The following is a 14,157-nucleotide window of genomic DNA, read 5'->3' on the forward strand; positions in this document are numbered from 1 at the left end:
TTGTAGGTGTATGTAGGTGAATAAATATCACTCTTGTTTTTACTGATTAGCACTGACAGGAAACCTGTATGAGAGGAATGCAGGCTCCCCATCCCTCAGCTGGAGTATCAGAGCAGTGGTCGGTTCTCTGGTATTACAGTAACATAATGCTGCTTAGAGAGTGTGAGGCATCCAGCGTTTCCTGTGGCTCGAGCACAGCAAACACAGAGGATGTACAGGAAATGAGTACAGATGAACCCTGGTGGGGGAACTCTGAGCCACGCTGACTTCCTATTCTTTTCGCATGGCCACCCTGCTGGATTCTGATTGGGTGGATGACTCCAGATGACTACGCATGATAGGAGGGTGATTTTGAGAACATGCCACAGAACGTGCACCGCCTGTCAGCTTAGTTACTGGACAGGAAAACCCTGTTCTTCATGCTTTAGACTGAGGGGCTCAGGGGTGTTACTCTCAGCGAAACTCCAATATACTGACTTCACACATCTGTACATACCAAGACAATGTAATACTCATGGTGAGCACCAGCAGTAAGTTCTAATATTGCTGATTCTAAGAGTTGGTAATGAAGTGGTCATTTGATTGGCTACAGAAAGTGCTTATGCTAATGAGATGTTTTAAGATGTAAATGCTTTTTCTGCTTTTTATTATTTCCTGCGTAACTCGTCCAGAAGTTTTCAAGATACCGGCATCGTTCCAGCTCCAGTTCCAGTCTGATTGTGATCATCGTTGCAGACTTTTTATATCACAATGATACAAATACACCCAGCTAACCACATGAGTTACCCCAGCAACTTATTGGCAAACCTGAGCAACCACCTGTAAAACCATTACAACCACCTAGCAACCAGATAGTAACACCCAGGGATTTTGGGCCCCATGAAAGGATATTAAACAGTTCTGCCAAAAAACATTTTTAGGGCCCCTGTCAGTTACAGGCCCTTATAATCGCCCTAACCCTGGATGTGGCACCCCTAGTAAAACCAAAAAAACACCTGGAATACTATAACAACCACATTGCAACACCATGGCTACCACCCAGCAAAACTATATCAATCGCCTAGCATCCACTTAGTGACACCACATAAACCACCTGGAATATCATAGTAATCACCTAAGAAAAACGGTTTCACCCTATTGACCACATAACAGCAGCCTAGTAACCACCTGCCAGCGGGGGCCATTTAGACCCCGTAACCGCTCAGCCTTTCCCTCAGGAAACACACTCTTCTCCATTTAAATTGGTCTTTACTTGCTTTAATTAGCTGAGCGAGTGTTTTGTTCAGCGGGAGAGTGGAGAGTGACCCAGCACAGCATGATTAAACCCAGTCAGACCCGTTTCCTGTTAGGAGAGAGCTCAGACTTGTTGACTTTCTGATAGACAGACATACTCTGAAACAGCAATAGGCAGCCTACTGCTTCCTGCCCAATCTCTGATTCAGTGATTGTTGGCTCCTTCTTTAGAGGCCTGTCTGAACTACGTACACTCATTTGGTCTCTCATTATGGCAAATCAATATGTAAATTAGTGGAGATCATGGTCCAGTTGGGAGGCTGTATGCAGTATGTGATCGTGAGTAAAGCTGTGGGCACTACCCCTAAACGCCTGAAACACAGTGAGCGGCGGATGTGTGTCACTCGCTGAAATGGAGCTTCGCTCCCCTGCGGAATCGCCCTGTATCAGCGTTATCCCTGAAAGACAACACACTCTCAGCTGGACCGAGCTATCAGACTGAAACACGGCCATGTTAACTGCTTCCTGTATTTGCCAAACAAAAGCTCTTGTGGGGACAGTCCACTGTCCTAGTGTTCCTACCTTACACTTTACACCCAAGAACAGTGCTGAGGGGTCCACAGTCCACAGGCGACCTTCTAAACGAAACTTGAGTGCTGAGGATGTATTCTGGAGGTGGGAAGAAATGCAAACACTTTTGGTGAAAGTACCTGAGAGTACCTGAGGGAACCTGAGAGTACCTGTGGGTACCTGAGAGTACCTGAGGGAACCTGAGAGTACCTGTGGGTACCTGAGAGTACCTGTGGGTACCTGAGAGTACCTGTGGGTGGGTTGTTTAAAATAATCCCCTCCAGCTGGTGAATGCAGAAGAAAGTCACTTCTGTGTTTAATAGATTCTACATCTGTGGCTAGAGAAGATCAGAGATGCAGTTTTAGATGTTGGTGTTGGTGGTGATCTTTATGATATAATTCAGGAAGAAAGAGTAAAAAAACAGAGTGGAGAACTACAGAACTGAGTGGGGGCAGGAATTGAGTGGAGAGTAGAATATGGTCAGAGTAAGAGCACTGACCTGGAATGGGGATGTAGGTGATCTATGGGTAATGTCTATATCAGAACTACAGCACCATCCTTTCACTCAAAGTGCTCAATATTCAGATTCTCATGGACTGCTTTAAGTATTTGCTGCCACCTACAGACCAACAGACTTTACAGCAAGTCAGATCTGAGGTTCACACAAGTGCAATGTTCACAAAACAATAAATCCATAAACAAACAGTCAGTGAACCAGATCTGCATGTACATTATTCCATGTTTAATCTTAAACACACACACACACACACACACACACACACACACACACATATATATATATATATATATATATATATAAAAAAAACTGTGCAGAAACACATTAAGCACATCAGAACAGATAAAGCAGCTGAACATGAATCCAGTAAAAAGGAGAAACAAGAGCTTCTCATTCTGAAGAAAGAAAGTAGTGAGATCTTGTCGGTGAGCTAGTCTGAAGAACAGAGCTCGGTTCCTCCAGGGTTCTCCTGGACGCCCCCCAGTCCAGCCAGCACAGCGTGGAGGATGTGTTCACCTCCATCATCATCATCAGCAGCAGCAGCTCACCTGATTTACCATCATTAAGCCCTGATTTACCACCAAACCAGGTGTTGATCTGAGGAGAACTCTAAATAATACTAGACTCCATGAGAGAGGAGAACTCTGGAGACGTTCTAATGATGAACACAGTGATGGAGAACCACCTCCACTTTCTGTAGGAGTGATATTATTAGTGATTATTCTGATATCAGTGATTTATATATTTACTGAGCAGATAAACACTTAATGATCAGATCAGCTTTAATTTAATTAATATATATTTATATGATTCTGAAATCAAGGGTATTAAGAGCTGATCCTGCTTCTGTTGGAGTGACTGTCTCTACTGTCCAGAGAAGAAGACTTTCTACTAGATTATGGAGGAGGAGCATTGCTGTGAGGATTTGATTGCTTTCAGCGACAAGAGATTGTTAGTGAGGTCAGGATGATGACTGATGAAAACCACCCCACCCTATCACATCCAAAAGTACTGGATGGAGCTCCTCCACCATCACTCCAGAGAACACAGTTCTTCCACTGCTCCACAGCTCCTCAATGCTGGGGGGCTTTATACCCCTCTAGCCCACGCCTGGCATTATTAGGCAGCATGGAGTCAATAGGGTCATGATGTTTATGTATACACATTTATATAGGAGTTTGTATATTTGTATTTAGATCATGTAATCCTGACCCTACAGTCTCTGCAGTGAGATGAAGAGGCCTACAGAGCCACTGAAAGCAGGGTGTCTTCTCTTGCCTGACAAACTGATGTGTGAATTCCGGACTGTGCTCCAGAGCAGGGCGGTGGATCCAGATGTTGTGGACTTCTTCATACACCCCGCGGTCTGCTGTAGGACCGCCGCAGCGCCGTGGCTGTGAGACGCGGTCTGTCTGTCCGTGTGCTCGTGCGGCAGGCGGGCTGCGGTCAGCTCCAGCGGGGCCCTTCTCCTCCCGATAAACCTCTGCCTCCCCCTGCGCTCGCTCTCAGTTGCCGTTCAGGCCGGCGGGGCGGATCCCACTCACCAAACCGAAAGAGGAAACAGAGCAGCACTCTCAGCTCCGGCCTTTTAGTTTTCATTTTTCTGCAACATCGAGCTTGAAGGTGAGGGAGCGTCCAGACGGGCGAGCTCAGTTGTTTGGGTGGAAGGAGCTGTTGCTTGTTGTTTAGTTGTCTGCAGTGGCGGAGAATCCAGGGCCAGAGTGTAAAAATCCGCTCCAGGGTTTTGTTCAAACTGCCTGGATGGCAGTAACAGCTGAGCTGCAGCGAAACCATCCAGGCAGTTGGAGCAAAACCCTGGAGCGGATTTTTACAATCTGGCCCGGGATTTGCCTCCACTGTCCTCAGCTAATATACGACCGACAGGCCACGTTAGATGGGTAAATTAGAATCAGGGTAAATTATATAACCAGAGTTTTGAGTTTCTATAATATATAATCTGAGTTTTTTTCAGATGAAGGGCGAAAATATTGGATGAATTGCTGGTTTTTAGGTGTACAGGTTGTATATCGTCGCGGTTTAACCTGCAACTGTCTTTCTTCAATGTTCCTGTATAACTCACTTTACCCATCCTCACAAATATACATATATCCCAAATACATTCATTAAATATGTATAAAAATGGCCCAAAATAATCAAATAATCTCTGCTTAATATATTTTTCAAAATATATATAATAAAACAATTCTACACTCGTATTTTAGCATGCCTTTATTTATATAACAAATATTTTAACTACATTTGTTTTAGTTCTCAGTTTAAAATAAAAATAAAAACAAAGAAAAAAAAAGAGATCCACCTGCATCTTTACTGTATCTATAAGATGTGAACTTCAGGATTTGTCTGTTTTTAATGTATTTTAAAATATATTTGGTGTGAAGGCGGTGTATTCTGAAATACGCTTTAATGTGTGAATGTATGTATTGTGGAATGAAATGCAGTGCATTAAGCATGTATTTAAAAAGAACTGAGGAAATGTGAGAGTATTTAAATAGCAGCTTTAAGAATCTGCTGCTACTGATTCATTTTGATCAATTTTGGGAAAATGTCTTTAAATATCGTGATTATAATATTTCTCCCTAATCGCCCATCCTTACGGGTTACCTGTGTGCTATGATGTGTAGTGGCAGGTGTGCACCTTTTCTTTGTTGTGTTTTGGGTTTTGAGACCTAAAGCAGGTCATCTTGTTAATATTCCACCTCGTGTTTCTTCCTTTTTATTGATCAGATGCCCTCGGCAACAAATGGCATCAGGACTGTGAAGTCTGCCAGCCCGGAAGTGGGATTCGCTCCGTCATCAGTCAGCCAATTTTCAGGCAACGGCCAAGCATCGGGGACCCAGTCAGAGGCCATGAAGCAGGTGTTGGGTGTCATTGAGAAGAAAGTTCGCAACATGGAGAAAAAAAAGGTATGATTTTCCTTACAGGTTTTGTTGGTTTGGAATTGCGTCAAATGTCCAGGATTTCCCGTCAGTTCTTCTAAAGGATGATTCTGGAGAACTCTCTCCCTCACAGAACTGAAGCTGCGTTCACACAGCAGGTAAAAGTTTTTTATCATGGTGTGTAAACGACGTTTACTGACGGTTGTTCCGATTTTGGTCACTTTTATATGTGGTGCTGAAATATGTATCCAATACGCAGCAATAGCCACATTAACATGCAGTCTGATAATCCAGCTAATAGCTCAATCAGAACAGAACGTCCATGTGTAGATCTCCGCTGGAATAGACAACATTCCCAATCCGATTTCTGTCCAGTTGAACAAGGTGGGTGATGCTTTAAATGAACGGTTCATTGGGAGAAAAAATAGCCACGTAAGCATCTGTATCCGAGCAGAAGTTCACCCAATCCAGCGTACGGGAGTGGAAAAGCGGGCGGCAGAAGACAGTGTTTACGCTGCGATCTTTAAAAGACCAGTACTCCAGCAAATTCGGGGTTCAAAGACGGATGCTGCTAACATCAGCCAATCACAAAGCTAAGATCCAGAACACTGAACCCGGCTCTGATTTGTTCTCCCAGACTGGACCGGGCCTGTTGTACCGTTACACCCCTAGTTTCAGGTGATTTGTGGAAATAAATTTCTTCCACACTGAAAATTAAAAAAATGGTGCTTGTTGTAACACTGTTCCCGTGTGTCGGCTAGCTGTGAGTTCACTGTACTCTTTATGTTCTACTTTGTGTCTCTTCTGTTTTGGTCAGATATGATTAAAACTTCTGATCTGTTCCGTCAGAGTAAACTGGACGATTACCACGCCAGAAACAACAAAGGGGAGCGTCTCAATCAGGACCAGCTGGTGGGTGAAGATGCTTGTGGTTGGTTTCTGTTACTTGCGTTTCTTTGTGGATTTTTTGGGCCTTGATGGTTTTTCTGTTTCTTGTGCTTAACGCAGGAAGCTCTGTCGAAGTACCAGGAAGTGATCAACAACCTGGAATTTGCCCGGGAGCTGCATAAGTGCTTTCTGGCTTTGAATCAAGATGTAAGAAGGAATTAATGCTTTATTTTAAATCTTTAAAAGAAATGTAGTAAATATGTAGTGTAGCGTGTGTGTTAGTAGTTGGATCACATCATGTTTGAGGATGAGGAAGTGAAACCCAGTGTACCTTTAGAATAGTGTGTTTTCAGCAGTAGGGAACGTCTCCTTAATTAAGAGTGAAATTGTGTGCAGGTTTTGTTTGCTGGTGTTCAGTTCATGTTCCAGATACAAACGATGTTTGAACCTCTGCTATTCCCAAATACTGCCTGTGACTCAGTCGCAGCCCTTTGTGCTGCCACAGAGCTGAGGAGACCTTAACCTCGTCCCCTCAGTGGCTCGTTTCTGCAGGTGGTTTGCAGCCTGGTTTATTTGCTGTCTTTTAGAAGAACTCAGGGGAGTTGGTGATGGGTCTGTTGCCTAGTTGTTGTGTGACTAAGTTCTCCACCATGCACCACAGATCCAGAAGGCTGTGAAGAAGGCAGCGCGGCGGGAGCAGCTGCAGCGCGAAGAGGCGGACCAGGCGAGACTCCGGAAAGTTCTGGAAGTGCAGTTTGTCCTGGATCGACTCGGAGATGAGGCCGTGCGGCAGGAGCTCCTTCGCAGTGCTGGCAGACCAGCGCTGCTCACTGACCGTGATCTTTCAGCCCTGGATGAGTTTTACAAACTGGTGGGGCCAGAACGTGACCAAAACATCCGGTTAGTGTCATAAAATACTGTCCACACTAATCACTGCCAGTGTCGACCCTCATACGGGATATTAGCCTGCCTCTTTTAGTGCTCTGTAACTTTATAGTTCATTGAGAATGTACTTCCTCATGCAGGCTGACTGACCAGTATCAAGAAGCTTCGCAGCATTTCTGGGACCTCTTGGAGGGGAAAGACAAGGCTGTGGCAGGAACAACATGTAATGGAATTTTACTTCCTGTATATCTTTGTAATGTGTTTGGAATCCGTCATGATTAGCTGCAGTGCTGTGAGTCTCTGTTCTTACTGTACTTAGGAAAGGTGTGACATGTCCTGCATGAAGGATTGACACAATGGCAGGACTGCTGGGGTTTCTGTTTTCTGAACTGTGAGACTGAACGCAGTGCAGGGCTGGAGGTGCTGACAGAACTGCGATCGTTGTTTCATTTAGGACTGAGGGATAATTATAAGTAGAAAGTGAGAGAACTTCCTTCCCCCATCTGTAAAAGTGCAGGGGTGTGACGAATGTAAACGGACTACAGGAATATTTACAAACTACAAAAAAACAGACTACAGGAATATTTAGCTAGACTCAGATTCTCACTCATTTCATCTAATGATCATTGCTCCACTGATCTGAATATGGCTGCGTGGTTGGTGTGGTTCAACGGCTAAGGCCACTATCTGCCGGTGAGCTACAGCACCATGCGGGAGACTGTGGTTTGATTCCTAGTCTATGTGGCTACACTACACCAATAAGAGTCCTTGGGCAAGAGTCCGAACGCTACATTGGCCCACCTCTGTGGTACAAGTAACCTTGTACGTGACCCTGATGCAAACGTCTGCTGAATGTGGAGTGACTGGTCAGTGGGAGATGTTCATGTAGGCTTGTAAGTTGCCTGTTGCAGAGGAACTAAGCAGTTTCTGATTTTCCCCTTCAGATAAAGACCTGAAGGAGATGCTGGAGCGAGTGCTGCAAAGTGGCTGTTTTGATCGAGTGGAATCTCATGAGAATGGTGTGTGCCAGGAGGAGGAGAAGCATGTAGAGGCGGTGGAGTCGTCTGAAGCTGTGGAGTCGTCTGAAACGGAGGAGCAGCATGCAGACCCAGGTTGCCCATTTAATTTACTTTGAATGTGTGACTACTGATTATTTTAGTAATGGCCTGATTTACCCGGTAGTTTAGTAATTTGAGTAATCTGAATGAAGGTTCTGAAGTCTGTAAACTTGTAGTACTCTGATGTTTCATACAGAGTCAAAATTTACATCCACTCAGATTATCAGTTCAGTGCTGCTGAAAGTCTGTGTTGTTTAACTTCCTGTTAGTGATCATGATGGACTACAGCTGGTAGCTTCTCTGTGCCTTCAGTAAAAGGGGGTTGATATACAGCACTGATTGGACTGACGTAACAGATCTTCCAGAATCTTCACAGAATATGATCTCCAAAGTCTTTGGGGTCGTCTAGATGTGTTTTGCTGTGTTTTGTTTTGGTGAATGTGAGACAGCAGTGTCAGCAGTGGTCTGCACTCTGCAACTCTCCCATGCAGGCCATGTTTTAAATGGGGGATTATGCACCCTGTCCTTAACGGAGGTCAGTGAGGCCTGTAGATGTGGGTTGTTGCTCTGGGTTCTTTTGTGATCTGGATGGAACGTCCATCTGCTCCTAGGCCGGACACTCCTAGGAAGGTTCACAACTGTTCCAAGTTTTCTCCATTTGTGGATGATGGCTCTCGCTGTGGTTGGCAGATCTTACAGTCATCATGCCTGGATGTGTTCAGTTAAACTGACAATTGTTAATTGACTTTGGGCAAATGGTTGATTTAGGAGTTGAGGGGGCTGTTACTTTTTCACATGGGTGATGCAGGTTTTAAAGAAATCGCTTCTTGTTTTAAAGCTGCAGTGTGTTTATTCCTGTTGTCTTTATCTTCTATGAAAAACAGTTTTCACTGCACCGTATTAGAACTCCATATGTCTGAGTCAGCTCCTGTCCTGAACCACTGTATCGATTCAGGACGTCCCTACTTCAGACATATTTTAGGTTAGGCTGTTCTGCTACTGAATAGATTTTAATCATCCATGTTTTTCTTATGCCCGATCACAGAAGCTGAAATGAGTGGATTTGCAGAGCCCATTCTAATGGAAACTACAGAGGTAAGAATTGAAGCATTGCACAGTGCTTCCATACGGGTGTAGCTTAGATAGCACAGAACAGCTGGCGTGTTTGGACATATTCTGACATATTTCAGTGAATCGATTTTGAAATGGGGACATCTATTATTTAGATGTGGGCAGCGACCTTCCAAATGTTCACACCCACTGGTGGCCATGGCAACATGTGAAGCTGTTGATTGTAATTGGCTGTTTTTTTCTGCCCAGTCATCACTATGTCCTGCCTCCACCATTGACCCCCTGACATGCATTTTTCATGTGCTGAGAGGATGGGGGACAGGCTGGTGCTGAAGGTGGATCTACTCTTTAAGGAAGAGAATCTCTGTATTTAAAGACTCACATTAATCTCCTTGAAGCTGTCAGGCCTCAGATTTCAATTTATAGAAGTATGTAAGAATCAATCTTTACAGATTCTTGAAATTGGAAAACTCAGAACTCCCTTAGAACTGGACCTTAACCATTTCTTCCCCGTTTGTTCTGAATATTAATTCAGAGGACTGGCCAGTGGACCAAGGCTATTTCACAGTCTTACTGGTGTCCCTGAATGTTTCACTGAATGCAGCTGTACCTACATGTATTATCAAAATCCACCATCCATTTATTTATTTCTTTTTTTTCCTGTTCAGTTTGTAAATAGACAGTTCATTCCAGAGACCACAGATGGCAGCTGTGAGAAGGAACAAAGAGAGGAGTGGTGTGCTGAAACCAAGGTAAGGGGATTTTTAATGATGCTTTATTTCTTTTTCCATACCCTTCAAATCCTGCTCTTTAGTAGGAGTGTAACCCTGGGCCGTAACCTTCTTCAACCTCTTCAGATGACAAATTCCCTGCCACAGCCTGTTCATTCGGCCCCTGTTCCAGAAGCTCCTCCGACGACATCGGTGACTCCCACTCCCTCCTCAGACCCCTTGGTCAGAAAACAGGTGGTTCAGGACCTCATGGCGCAGATGCAGGGACCCTATAACTTCATGCAGGTGAGAAGAGTGGGTGAACGCTCTCTCCATTCAGAAAGTGTGGTCATTTCCACACCTGATAACTGTTCTCTTTCTCAGGACTCCATGCTAGAATTTGATGCTCAGCCTCTAGACCCAGCTATCGTCTCAGCGCAGCCTATGAAGCCAGCGGGCAAGAGTATGGAGATGCCTCAGATGGTCTGCCCATCAGGTTGATTCACTTTTCTTCGTGCAGATCTGTGTGTTTTCCTTGTAGAAATTGGTTAAGATTTGTTCATTTAACCTTGACTGTGTTCTGTACCCACAGCTCATCCACAGTCCCACCTTGCGCAGCCTCCTACTATTCCCGTACAGCCGGAACCCACACAAGTAAGTGCTGAGGTTTGTACTGTTCTCCTGTGAAGTTTATGCTCTCATTCAAATAATTCAATACTGCTGCTTTTTCTGAACAGATGAGACAAATGATAGAAGCTAGTTACTGTAGGTCTGTTATTCTACTCTCATTACGACACCACACTGCCAGTTGAGCTCCAGATCTTCGTAAAGTGAGTGGGTGTGGCTGTGTCTTTGGTGCTCTTCAGGTTCCTATCGTTTCCCCGTCTCCGGAGACGTACTCTTCGCCGCCCCCTACGTACCAGCCATCGCACACAGCAGACCCTCGGCCCCAGGCAGATTCTTCAGATCCCACCCAGGTAAGTGGCGATGGTCTTGGCTGACTTTGCTGGTTGATGGCTTTTTTGAGGGGGTGCGGGTGCTGTGTGTAAGTGCATGTGCGCTTCTGTGTGTCTTTAGGCCTCCGCTTCACTGACCGAGCAGCAGCAGCCTCCCTCCTCGGCTCTCTCTGGCACCGCTCAGACACAGGTGTTCCAACCCAGCTCCAAACCCCTCTGCAACAGCGGCATCAATGTTAATGCAGCTCCATTCCAGTCCATGCAGACGGTAATGCTCTATAAAAAGGACAGAGGGACAGTCTAAAGACCGGCAATGTAAATACTGTGTTGTGCAGATCTTTGAATTTATTTACAAAACACTGAGATTTAAAATTTCATATATAAAAAAATATATATTTGCCACACATTCACAGCACAGCTGAATGCCTGCTCCGGAGCCTTCACCCTCCATTAAACCTGTAGCAAACGCCTGTTTCATAGAATGTGATGTGAGGCTGCCTCACTAGCCGTGCGTTACAGAGGCCTATGTGGGTCAAAAGAAAGCGCAAGCAGGAAATTATCAACACTTTGGGAAACAAGTACGACACTACATGGTGGTACTCTGTACTGACTGAGTAAAACAGGTAAAACCTCATGGGCAGAACAAACCAAAGATTACTCCCTCACACTACTTGATTTCTCTGTCCCTGCACACGGCGCACTGCCTCACAGGTTGAGTATTGGGGCCAAATTCAGTGTAAAACATCATGCAGTGTAACCCAGGTTTAATCTGATGTCTTTTTTCGCAGGTCTTCAATCTTAACGCTCCTGTCCCGCCAGGTAATGAAACTGAGTCCATTAAGCACACCAGCCAGTACCAGAACAGCTACAGCCATGGTTTTAGCAGCCAGACACAGCACTCTGTTGAACAGGCAGATCTACAGTCAGAACAGCATCAGTCTGGTGAGCAAGAACTTTGAGCAGCTTTTTATTTCCAGAGACTCTTGATATGTAGCATTAGTTCCTCTGTGGAGTGCCTGCTCAGGGCATGGTTTCAGAAAAGTCACACCTACCTGATTAACAGTATTGTCTGTCTGCGCCTGTTCTGCAGTGGTTGGAGCTTTCCAGGAACAGTCGCTAACTAGTTGCACAGGCCACCCGCCCCTGTCCCAGCAGCCGATGGGTCCGGGCACTGCATTTAGCCGGCAAACGCAGTCCTTTTACAACAGCCGCGGGATGTCTCGTGGCGGACCTCGAAACTCCCGAGGTGTGATCAATGGCTACAGAGGACCTTCCAACAGTTTCAGAGGTACGAACCCTGTGTGCGTTCGATTTTAATTTAATAAACATTTGAGACCTGATGGGTGAAGTACGGAAAAGCCGCATAGCCTCCATTTTGTGAAGGCAATGAAAACCACAACGACATCCGGAATGGCTTTTTATGAATTTTGAATAAATGTCTGATGTAGTCCAGGACTTTTTGCTTGGAATTTGTTGTAATGGGTCTCTCTCCGTCTTTAACCTGACAGGAAGCTATGATGGTTACCGCCCACCCTTCTCTGGTACGCCAAACTCTGGCTATGGACAGGCCCAGTTTGGCACTGCTCGAGACTATTCCAACAGCAACTATCAGAGAGTAAGATATTAGTTGGTGTGTGATGGTGTGTGTGTGTGTGTGTGTGTGTGTGTTTTTTCCTCCCCTTGTTGTGACGTTTGTGTTCCTGGTTCAGGTGGAAATAAATCCTGGTAAATTGTCTGGTACTCTTTGCAGGACGGCTTCCAGCAAAATTACAAACGTGCCACTGGACAAGGGCCTCGTGGTGTCTCACGAGGAAATGCCCAAGCCATGCGGTCCTGAAAGACTCGTAGACTGATTTGACCTCCTGTGTTACACTGAACGCTCAGTCAGATGTGGAAATGCGTACGTCCAACTCCCATTCTAAAGTTCATTTCTGAAGTAAGGAACTTTCTGGGTATCTAATGGAATCAGCAAATTAGGATTATACTGTCAGTTCATCAGTGACCTCATGTGTGGTGTAGGACCCTACTTCAGATCAAGAAACAGGTCAGGTCTAGTCCTGTTATGTCCACGTTTATGGTGTTATTTGTTTGAGCGATGGACATACAGGGCTACACTAAACCTAGACCCAGGACCCAAGTTCTATTGAGACAGACCTGAAATGTCACTGTTAAGGTTTTCAGCTAGCTTGTAAACTTGAAAGGTTTCACTAATTTATTATTTTTTTTTATAAAAGTAATGTCTGGTGTGATTCACCTAATGTACTTCTCTTAATTTGGTCCCTAAAATGTTTTAATGACATTAAATAAGGATGTAAAACCAGCCCCAGTTCTTCAATTTGTACATCGATGTTGCGTTGAGAGTTTCAATAAAGATGTGTTGCGTAACCCATATTTGTATGACTTTGTCTGCCAGTTATTACAAGAATTTCAAAGTATTTTACTCATCCATCATGGTTTGATTACTGATAATTTATTAGCTACACAAATCTGCCCAGTCTGCAGTGTCTTTTGTACAGTGATGTACACCATCCATACCTACTCACTCATCCCTTCAATTATCTTCAAGCTGATCTTGGGGCAGCAGTGCAATCTGCAACTTCAGGTAATGTTTACATCAGCCATCAGAATTGGCGTAGGGGTATGATCTCCAGTGATGCACAAGTTCTAGAGTTCTGCAGATGAATGTCTTGTTCATGAACAAAGTAAATGGCTTAACTAACTGGAGCTGGAGCTTAGGTTCCACTTCTGTCAGAAAGCTGAGGCTGCAGTGGGCACCGGCCCACCAACACTGGACAGTTTAAGACTAAAAATGTAGTCTGGGTCGGATTTAACCTGGGTTTCTGCTGAGCCACTAAAAATGGTAGGGTCAGAATTACAAGCCAACCTGCCTTTGGGGCCGTTAATACCAACCAATCATCTCTGAAAGTTTTGTTACTGACCACTGGCATCCCTTGGTCCAGGGTGATGAGCCACCATGTTGCAGCAAAACTTGTCGCCTGGTCCAATAGAGCAGCTTTGGGCTGAAGCAGGATGGGAGTCACAGCGTGAAGCTGCTCCAACATCTGTTTCAAAACTCTAGTGAAATCCATGAAGAGTGGAGGCTGGTCTGAGAGCAGGGAGGTCTGCCCAGGAGTAGTGTGGAGCTCCTGAAAGTGCTGGGTGTGTTTCTAGTGGATAGAGTGGAAATGTGTTTCTGATTTCTGTATAAAACTGGAGATTTGGAACTGCTTAAACTCACATCTGTAAAATTCCTAAAATCCATCTCTCAGTTCAGTTCACTCGTCTATGAACATCATCTGCCCTTTCACTCATCCCTCCATGATCAGAACCATCCAGTCCTGCTTTAATACTTTTAACTGGATTTTAGTTT

The 14,157-nt window shown here is 44.8% G+C and overlaps 1 protein-coding gene across 2 annotated transcripts; it reads left to right on the forward strand.

The window, feature by feature from the left end:
* The first annotated feature begins 3,802 nt into the window (after positions 1 to 3,802).
* caprin1b (cell cycle associated protein 1b) lies at positions 3,803 to 13,178 on the forward strand. Of its 2 annotated transcripts, none has more exons than XM_072695124.1 (18): positions 3,803 to 3,944; positions 5,067 to 5,246; positions 6,069 to 6,131; positions 6,228 to 6,314; positions 6,769 to 7,007; positions 7,133 to 7,215; positions 7,937 to 8,104; positions 9,096 to 9,145; positions 9,790 to 9,873; positions 9,979 to 10,137; positions 10,216 to 10,327; positions 10,424 to 10,497; positions 10,698 to 10,808; positions 10,909 to 11,055; positions 11,576 to 11,729; positions 11,878 to 12,075; positions 12,296 to 12,402; positions 12,538 to 13,178. In XM_072695124.1, exons 2-18 carry the CDS (start codon positions 5,067 to 5,069, stop codon positions 12,622 to 12,624), a joined length of 2,103 nt encoding a protein of 700 aa, XP_072551225.1. In that variant the 5' UTR covers positions 3,803 to 3,944; the 3' UTR covers positions 12,625 to 13,178. The 2 variants fall into 2 exon arrangements, with proteins under 2 accessions (XP_072551225.1, XP_072551226.1); XM_072695125.1 differs by having other exon boundaries at positions 10,424 to 10,485.
* The last annotated feature ends 979 nt before the right edge of the window (positions 13,179 to 14,157 follow it).

The sequence above is a fragment of the Salminus brasiliensis genome, chromosome 13, assembly GCF_030463535.1.
Source record: "Salminus brasiliensis chromosome 13, fSalBra1.hap2, whole genome shotgun sequence".
In the NCBI taxonomy this organism is placed as follows: domain Eukaryota; kingdom Metazoa; phylum Chordata; class Actinopteri; order Characiformes; family Bryconidae; genus Salminus; species Salminus brasiliensis.

Bases quoted from the DNA above. Each gene is read 5' to 3' on its own strand.
- caprin1b (XM_072695124.1), top strand. From the start codon at position 5,067: ATGCCCTCGGCAACAAATGGCATCAGGACTGTGAAGTCTGCCAGCCCG. The intron at 8,105-9,095 runs GTTGCCCATTTA...GCCCGATCACAG, and splicing joins GGAGCAGCATGCAGACCCAG to AAGCTGAAATGAGTGGATTT. The intron at 12,076-12,295 runs GTACGAACCCTG...TTAACCTGACAG, and splicing joins ACCTTCCAACAGTTTCAGAG to GAAGCTATGATGGTTACCGC.